This window comes from Pecten maximus, chromosome 1, assembly GCF_902652985.1.
Source record: "Pecten maximus chromosome 1, xPecMax1.1, whole genome shotgun sequence".
In the NCBI taxonomy this organism is placed as follows: Eukaryota; Metazoa; Mollusca; class Bivalvia; order Pectinida; family Pectinidae; genus Pecten; species Pecten maximus.
Window position 1 is genome coordinate 31,235,651 of NC_047015.1, and position 10,057 is coordinate 31,245,707.

The 10,057-nt window shown below is 38.7% G+C and overlaps 1 protein-coding gene across 1 annotated transcript in view; it reads left to right on the top strand.

The window, feature by feature from the left end:
* The window catches only part of LOC117330309 (DNA-directed RNA polymerase III subunit RPC1-like), a 35,599-nt gene extending 27,361 nt beyond the window's left edge, over positions 1-8,238 (top strand). Inside the window, 8 exon segments of the mRNA XM_033888503.1 lie at positions 439-525; positions 961-1,026; positions 1,394-1,510; positions 1,827-2,108; positions 2,626-2,694; positions 2,919-2,982; positions 3,496-3,565; positions 5,737-8,238. Coding sequence (XP_033744394.1) covers positions 439-525; positions 961-1,026; positions 1,394-1,510; positions 1,827-2,108; positions 2,626-2,694; positions 2,919-2,982; positions 3,496-3,565; positions 5,737-5,815 — 834 coding nt within the window. The 3' untranslated portion in view covers positions 5,816-8,238.
* The last annotated feature ends 1,819 nt before the right edge of the window (positions 8,239-10,057 follow it).

The window sequence follows — 10,057 nt, forward strand, 5'->3', positions numbered from 1 at the left end:
TTGATAATAGTGTGAAGTCACTTTTTCAGACCTACAGAATTTAATATTTGACAACCTTTTAATTATTAAGTATTGATCTTTCATGCCAGAGTGTTCATCTTTATAGAGCAAGAGCAAAAATGTAATGGTAGGCAACAAGAGTATGTACCTACAACTTATTAGTCCCCTACTTGTAAAACCAGGGGAACTTTAGGTTTCCTCTCTGTCTGTCCTGTATGAATGTTATAATATATGTAATGCCAAATTTTGTCAGCATTTTAGTGGCTTCATTTCTTGAGAGGAGGGCTTTTATATGTAGTAATTAAGCTACATTTATTTATTATTTCCCCTGCTTTCATTGGGGATATTAATTTAGGTTTGTCTGTCATGCTTTGTTTCTGTTAAATAACTGGAACAGACCCATGTTAGATTCTTAGACTATTGATGTCTATTTGATAGGTGTCTGAATATATGGAGGAAGTGTTCTTGCCAGATGACTGCTTCATATTGATCAAGCTTGACTTGGAAAGAATACGCCTGCTCAAGGTAGGTCCCAATTAGCATATGGAATTAATAAAAATACACTCAAGAAGGACTTTTCATGATAGTTATTGTTTATGCTAGGACATCACAAGGTCTTTATAACTATTATTCAAAGTTTGTATTAGTATGATTTAATTAGCATAAACATATAGAAGGTTGATTTATGAGATGGACATTTGTGTAGAAATTATGAAACAAACCAGAGATTTTTATTTCGTATTCAGTGTTAATTAATTTTGTATTTTGACATTAGATTAATATTTTTGTATACAAGTTTGAAAATCAATATAAACTATGTATTCAATAAGCTATTAAATCAGTTGTTAATTGTTAAGTAAACATTTGTTTTCTACATTAATTTACTTTATAAATTGTTGCAAAAATAACATTGTATTTATAATAAGATATCAACTAAACCAAATTCTCTCAAATCCCCAGCTGGAAGTCCATGCAGACAGTATCAAATTTGCCATATGCAGCTCCAAGCTCAAGGTGAAACCACAGGTAAGTACTTGGTATACAGTGAAATAACATTCAGGAGCATTGATTTTGACACTGCAGACATCAACAAATTTTAAAGCACTTTACAACCAGAGAATCCAGATTGTCACTGTTAAAAACTTTATTTTGATCAGATATCATGTTAGTCGGATAAACCTTTGTGACTTTTGACCTTACCTGGCATTGAATTTGACTTGTGATATAGCAATGCTTTGGTGTATAATGACTTGGTTGTTGTCAATGAGTTGTTGATAAATTTCATCTTAGCACTAAAATTTGACTTCAGACATTTGCCCTTGAGTATTTCTATAGACAACATTTGACCTTGATTATTTCTTACCTTGGAAACATTTGACCTTGATTTATACAGCACATCCAGATCCACAGTGAAGCTGTCATTACAGTGAAGCCAAACGAAACTTCCAAGAGCTCAATGTACTACGTTCTGCAGACACTGAAGAAGGAGCTGCCAGGTGTAATGATCAAGGTAGGTCACTGTCATGCTCTAGCTGACAGGGTTGGTTAATTAGTCATTGTCATATTATACCCTCGCAATGTGATTACTGGGGGTATACTGGAAGAATACTGGGGTTTACTTGAGGAATACTGGAAATATTCTGGTTAGGTTGGAGGTAATTGGAGAAATACTGGAGGTATACTGGGTCATTATTGGCATAGTGATGCATAATTCTCTGTTTGAATGTACATGAAAGGTCAAGGTCGGACTAGGGCCAAGGAGAATACAGCTGACCTTTGCTAGCAAAGGCCCACATTGTTATAGAAAAAAATGTTGTTTTTACCAGGGTATACCATCCGTGACTAGAGCTGTGATACACATAGACGAGGGTGAGGGAGACAAGTACAAACTACTGGTAGAGGGGGACAATCTGAGAGCAGTCATAGCCACACCAGGGGTAAAGGGTACCCACGTGTCGTCCAACAACACACTGGAAGTAGAAAAGACATTGGGTATTGAGGCTGCTCGTACCACCATCATGAACGAGATCAACTACACAATGTCAAGTCACGGAATGAGTATTGACATCCGCCATGTGATGCTTCTAGCTGACCTTATGACCTTTAAGGTAAGGTTTTTATATCATTATACCCTCAACATAAGTAAATATATGTGGTGTATACAGTTACTGTAATAACTTTGTCAGGTCAGTTGATAAAAGCTTGTAGGTATGAAGGTATGATGTATGACCTCAAACATGAACAAACATGAAGATCTGTAGCTCAAACTTGGGGATGGGGGTGGGGGGACAACACATTTACTTCAACACAAATAGGAGGTAGGTTTATTTTGCATGTCACTGAAATAGCATCTGTTAGCATATTTTACTGAATAGGCTTGGTACAAGGCATGGGCTTTATCCAGGATAAATACAGTATATGGAACATGATGTATTTATAAAGTATATCTGAACTCATTTAATCTCATGAAGTATTATCATATATGATATATAGATAATCATATTTCTGATTGACTTCCAGTGATTTAGTAATGAATGCTTCTTGTGTTAATAAACTGCAAAATATGACATTTTTCTATTTTCCAAATTGACATGAAATACAAAGATGCATATTAATTTTTTACAGGGAGAAGTTTTGGGGATTACCCGATTTGGATTGGCCAAAATGAAGGAGAGTGTCCTCATGCTGGCTTCGGTAATATCTGGTTTTTATATGATCAGGCTATCCAAGTACCAAATGCCATCAGTTATATTACAATTAAAATACATCCAACAGTATACTAGTGAAAAATATAATACCCCTCAGTATTTATATGACATTATCCGGCCAATGTATAATTTAATTATTCACCTGATACACTTAGAAATTTAAGATACACTACACAATATCTTTATCATGCTTTTATCACATTGCTTCAGTTTGAGAAGACAGCAGACCATTTATTTGAAGCTGCCTATCATGGACAGAAAGACACAATCAATGGTGAGTTATCTCCCTTCCTTACAAAATCAACAGTTTATGAAATAGAGTGACCTTGCTCTGATTTCTGGAGAGTCATGATAAATATGTATAAACAAATAGGCTCCAAGGGACCTGTAAATATCAATGTAAAACAATGTCAGGCTATGCGTTTCATCTCCATTTCGTAAACAACAAACTCATCAACATCTAGTCAATATGGAATACAATAAATAAAATCAGCCAGGGGTAGAAGTGAAATGATCAATCTGAAACCTAATATACAAATGCCAGGAAAATCTATGATGTGAATATGTTTTGATTATCTGACTCTGCTAAGATGACATACAATTTTGATGTTAATTGAATATTTCAGTATGTAATTGTGTAAAATATTAACATTTATCTAATACATAGGCATGTTGCAATTTAAGTTTCCACAAACTAAGTTTTTCTTCAAGTGACAATGCTATTATAGTTATTCATGTCTGATCATGTTTTATCTTCTTATGAATTGGTTTGGTGTGATTCTTGTAGGTGTGAGTGAATGCATCATCATGGGCATCCCGATGGGAATCGGCACCGGACTATTCAAGCTACTACACAAATATCCTTTACTTTGTATGATACATTATTCTGTAGGCATAATGATATGCCATTTGATTCTCTAGACACATCATTAAAGAACTAACAACTGTCCAAACCGTTGGAAGATTTTGTTCTTTAACAGGTAAAATGAAAGAATCAGTTAATAATTCCCTATAAAAAGTACCGTAGAAAGTAGTTGAACCTTGACATATATTTTGGCAGTATCTGATTAGGCCCACTATTGGAGACACGGGTGCCATATAATAATCACTGTCTGACGGACTGACTGTCCGGAAACATTTTACTCCTGGCAATAACTTCAGTATTTGTTAACCTATCTACATGATGGCACATCGAGATGTTAAGTTTACAAAAATACACACTAAGGTAAAAAGTAAAGGTCAATGGTCAAAGTCATCAGATTCAAAGGTCAAGGTAAAAGTTTGCAGATAAGGCAATATTGTTAGAATTAAACAATGAGTCTACTGACCAAAGGTCAGAGGTAAAGGTCACTGGGCTAATGGTCAAGGTCAAATGTTTAGCCTTCCACTAATGAACCTTTTGTTGTGACACTACAAAGCTTTGTTGCTTGGATTTCAATGGGGTCAACTGACCAGAGTCAAGGTCACTGGGTCAAAGGTCAAGTCAAATTTTCATCAATGAACATTTTTGAAGCAATATTGATTAAAGTTACATGAGTCAACTGACCAAAGGTCAAGGTCACATGGTCAAAGGTAATTTTACGATTGAAACTTTCTTGTGACTATGTAGCAATGCTGGGTGGATTTTAACAAGAAGTGCACTGACCAAGGGTCAGTGTCATTTGGTCAAAGGTCAAGGTCAAATTTTGTGCCTTTTCACTGATGAAGATGTTATGACACTTTGAAGCAATGTATGTGGTCAGGATTATACTAAGAGTCAACTGACCAAAAGTCAAAGTCTCTTGATCAAAGGTCAAGGTAAAATTTTGTATCTTTTTATTGATGGACATAATTAAACAAGGAATCAACTGATGTACTGCTAAAGTCACTGAGTAAATGTCATGTTCAAATTTTGTTATGGTAATTACCGTAATAATGAAGCAAAGTTGGAGAGAATGAAACAAGGAATTAATCTGTCGAAAGGTCAAAGTCATGGGAATAAATGGTTCATTGTCAATGTAAGGTTTAGTATTTTTCACTGATGAACATTTTGATATGACACTATGAAGCTAAATAGATCTGAATTACAGGATATGTCAACTGGCCAAAGATCAATGTCTCTGGAATATAGTTTATTTGTTGGGTTTATCACCTGTGAACAGCTAGGGTTATGTTAAGGCAGGGTCTCCTTGTAGTAGCTAGTGGCTACCTCACTAAACCAACATGCCATCCAGAGTAATTAGGGTAAAGTGTCTTTCTAAATTGTCCTTTCTTAGCTTCTCAAAAAACCAAAAAACTGCTACCAGTAGTGTCAAACAACTGACCTCAGATCTTCACCCGAGATTATGTATGTGGCTGATGCTCTAACAAACTGAGTTATCACAGCTCCTCACTGGATTTAAGGTCAAGGTCATTTTGGTGAAAAGGTCGAAGACAAAGTTGATCTCCGACTACAACCCTGGATCTTGATGGGAATATTTTGAAATAAAACAAATCAAAACTAACAAATGAAGATTGCACCTGGTCCATTATTTACATTTCTGTTAGCCCAGCAAATATGAAGCAAGCCCAGCAAATATGAAGGTGGAAGGAAACATGAGTCACATCATAGTAAATGTAAAATGCATTATTTTGCTTCCTTGCAATTGTTTTTGAAGTCTAAATGTCAGCCTCAGTTATATGGACAGATGTCTTCTTGACATGATGGGGTATAAATTGCCACAAGACGGGGCCATTGCTGACCTGTCAGTGTTCTAGTATAGTTTTATTCACCATTGATAGAAATGGCATTTTAATAGCAAAATCTTAATATTAACAGAATATAAATTACTGTCAACATATAAGATTATTAAAAGGATGTAAGTGTCATCCTTTCAAACTGATTTTAGGTTAATTCCTTTTAAGCTCCTATACAGCGATAATGTGTATTATGTATATAATCTTACTTCCAGTCAACCGTAGTTCTGCTTGGAAGATCTACAGCATTATTTTCTTTATAATTCAGCAAATCTAGAAATACCTCAATAGATCAAACCTTAACTCTATATACAGCAGAGAAGAACGTGAAGCCGCGACGACGCCCACTTGTCTTTGACAGGACAGAGTTTCACCTTCCAGTAGTATCCTGACATGAGTGCTGTTAAATATCTCCGAGTATTTTGTTAAGTTTGATCATGTTAATGTTCTCTGATGATTGTGTACCAGATATTGAGTATATGTATTTATATTGTCAAAAGCTCTGTTATGACAACTATTGAGTATGAAGGATATTTGAGGCTATATTGGATTGTTTCTATTTCTTTTCTAATTTCTGCTTGGCTTGGAAAATATTTTTGATTTCGTTGAATGTCGCTGAGCAGAGGAAAAAGGAACTAAAGCAAGTAAATCCAGTGTAGTTTCAGGCATCCTTAGGGAGAAGTAGAAGATGTATGTGGTGAGTCCAGGGCCTTTCAGATGAATGTACCGGTACAATGTGTGTGGCAAGTCCAGGGCCTTTCAGATGAATGTACTAATACAATGTGTGTGGCGAGCACAGGGCCTTTCAGATGAATGTACCGGTACAATGTGTGTGGCGAGCACAGGGCCTTTCAGATGAATGTACCGGTACAATGTGTGTGGCAAGTCCAGGGCCTTTCAGATGAATGTACCGGTACAATGTGTGTGGTGAGCCCAGGGCCTTTCAGATGAATGTACCAATACAATGTGTGCAATGAGTCCAGGGCCCTTTAGATGAATGTTGGTACAATGTGTGTGGCAAGTCCAGGGCCCTTTAGATGAATGTACCAGTACAATGTGTGTAGCGAGTCCAGGGCCCTTTAGATGAAGGTACCGGTACAATGTGTGTGGTGAGCCCAGGGCGTTTTAGATGAATGTACCGGGACAATGTGTGTGGCAAGTCCAGGGCCTTTCAGATGAATGTACCAATACAATGTGTGTGGTGAGTCCAGGGCCTTTTAGATGAAGGTACCGGTACAATGTGTGCGATGAGTCCAGGGCCTTTCAGATGAATGTACCGGTACAATGTGTGTGGTGAGTCCAGGGCCTTTTAGATGAATGTACCAATACAATGTGTGTGGTGAGTCCAGGGCCTTTTAGATGAATGTACCGGTAAGATGTGTGCGATGAGTCCAGGGCCTTTCAGATGAATGTTGGTACAATGTGTGTGGCAAGTCCAGGGCCCTTTAGATGAATGTACCAGTACAATGTGTGTAGCGAGTCCAGGGCCCTTTAGATGAAGGTACCGGTACAATGTGTGTGGTGAGCCCAGGGCGTTTTAGATGAATGTACCAGTAAGATGTGTGCGATGAGTCCAGGGCCTTTCAGATGAATGTACCGGTACAATGTGTGTGGCGAGTCCAGGGCCTTTTAGATGAATGTACCGGTACAATGTGTGTGGCAAGTCCAGGGCCCTTTAGATGAATGTACCGGTACAATGTGTGTGGCAAGTCCAGGGCCTTTTAGATGAATGTACCGGTACAATGTGTGTGGCAAGTCCAGGGCCCTTTAGATGAATGTACCGGTACAATGTGTGTGGCAAGTCCAGGGCCCTTTAGATGAATGTACCGGGACAATGTGTGCGATGAGTCCAGGGCCCTTTAGATGAATGTACCGGGACAATGTGTGTGGCGAGCACAGGGCCTTTCAGATGAATGTACCGGTACAATGTGTGTGGCAAGTCCAGGGCCTTTCAGATGAATGTACCGGTACAATGTGTGCGATGAGTCCAGTGCCCTTTAGATGAATGTACCGGTACAATGTGTGTGGCAAGTCCAGGGCCTTTCAGATGATTGTACTGGTACAATATGTGTTATGAGTCCAGGGCCATTTAGATGAATGTACCAGTAAGATTTGTCTGATGACTCCAGGGCCCTTTAGATGAATGTACCGTAAGATGTGTGTGATGATTCCAGGGCCCTTTAGATGAATGTACCGTAAGATGTGTGTGATGATTCCAGGGCCCTTTAGATGAATGTACCGTAAGATGTGTGTGCATTATTAGAATTCCATTTCAATGAGGTTTTGTTGTGTAATGTTAATGTGTGGGATTGCGTGACATTTCAGATAACTTTCAGATGTGTAAAAGATCTGATTTGATAACTAGTCTAGGGTGTCTGCTACATCAGACTTTCTTTGTGACAAGTATCAGATATTATAACATGCAACATTATCACAGGTCTACAGTTTCCTCTGACTTTCACCAGACTGTTGATGGAGAAGCATGTGGCTTGACAGTGGGGGAAAGTCTGATTCAAACAGACTCTCATGTGCCTTCAAGCCATCAGATCAAGGAAGAGTTGGACCACATTTTGAGTGTATGGCATGTCACAGCTTTGTCTTGATATGTGCGTAGTTTATGTGATATTTACACTGACTTGTGGTTCAAGTGTGCATGTTCTATTAAAGTAATGTTTCAGCTATATCATATATTAACACTGTCACTGTTTATTTAGGAAGGTTTTGAGTCAGAATGATATATGTGAGAAAGAAGTCAGAGTTTGCAATAAATCAGTATAAAGACACATAAAATGGAAATAAAGTTTGTATTTATATTGAAGGGTCTATTGATTGGTTTGTCTGTGGTGCAATCCTTTGAGTTTACAGTAAAACATAAAAAGTCAAACAGGGATCACTTGACCTTGTTACAATGTATGATACAGACAATGATATAAATGACCCAAATTCATTGGTTGTCTACCGTAACTTGGCTTATGACAAAGCAATAGATGAATGCATTACAATAAACAATTATTTTTCAATGAGATAAAGATTTTATGCGTACATAATACAGTGAAAAATATGCTGTTATAAAAACAAGGCATGCAACACACTCATACACATTCATAAGGGACATGGTGAATTCAATATAAATTATTAATTATAAAAACGATATAAACATTGTACTCAAAATCATATCCAAATGATTAAAATGACATGTTAAGCCTACAATAAACAAAAGACTAACAGCAGAGACCAGCCCCTTCATCCCAAGTGGTCAAACCAGCCCCTTCATCCCAAATGGTCAAACCAGCCTCATTTGTATGAATTAGGACTGCCCTTCTACACTGATATTTCAGACCAAACTTGGTGGTAATCCATTAAGCCAAATAAGGAGGAGTAGCAATTTAATGCAAAATTTCAGCCAAGCTCCCCTTTTGGGGCCCCGACCCTGTCCCCAGTGTCAAACCAGCTTCATTTATATAAATTATGACTGCTCTTCCCTGTGATCCAGATCAGGGTCCAGAGTATGAAGTGGAGTTTTCCTTTCCAACCCAGGGGATGACAGAGATATCACACCCTAGGGGGTGACGGATATCTCACACTATGGATGACAACTATATCACACCCTAAGGGATGACAGAGATACCACACTCTAGGGGGTGACAGAGATACCACACTCTAGGGGGTGACAGAGATATCACACCCTAGGGGGTGACAGAGATATCACACACTAGGGATGACAAATATATCACACCCTAGGGGGTGACAGATATATCGCACCCTAAGGGATGACAGAGATACCACACACTAGGGGGTGACAGATATATCACACCCTAGGGGGTGACTGAGATATCACACCCTAGGGGGTGACAAATATATCACACACTAGGGGGTGACATATATCACACCCCAAGGGGTGACAGAGATATCAAACCCTAGGGGGTGACGGAGATATCACACACTAGGGGATGACATAATATCACACCCTAGGGGATGACAGAGATACCACACACTAGGGGGTGACGGAGATATCACACACTAGGGGATGACATAATATCACACCCTAGGGGATGACAAGATATCACACACTAGGGGATGACATAATATCACACCCTAGGGGATGACAGAGATACCACACACTAGGGGATACGGAGATATCACACCCTAGGGGTTGACAAGATATCACACACTAGGGGATGACGGAGATATCACACCATAGGGGTGACGGAGATATCACAAACTAGGGGATGACAGATATCACACCCTAGGGGATGACAGAGAGATATCACACCCTAGAGGATGACAGAGATATCACACTCTAGGGGTTGACAGAGATATCACAACCTGGGGGGATGACAGACATATCACACCCTGTGGGATGACAGAGATATCACACCCTAGGGGGTGACAGATATATCGCACCCTAGGGGGTGACAGATATATAACACTATGGATGACAGAGATACCACACACTAGGGGGTGACAGATATATAACACTATGGATGACAGAGATATCACACCCTAGAGGATGACCAAATCTTGAAACGGGTAAAATGGGAGACAAATCTGTAAAATGGCATAACATGGGGTAGGGAAAGACGGCACAACGTGCTATGACATTATAATGATGAAATGTCATACAATGTTTAATG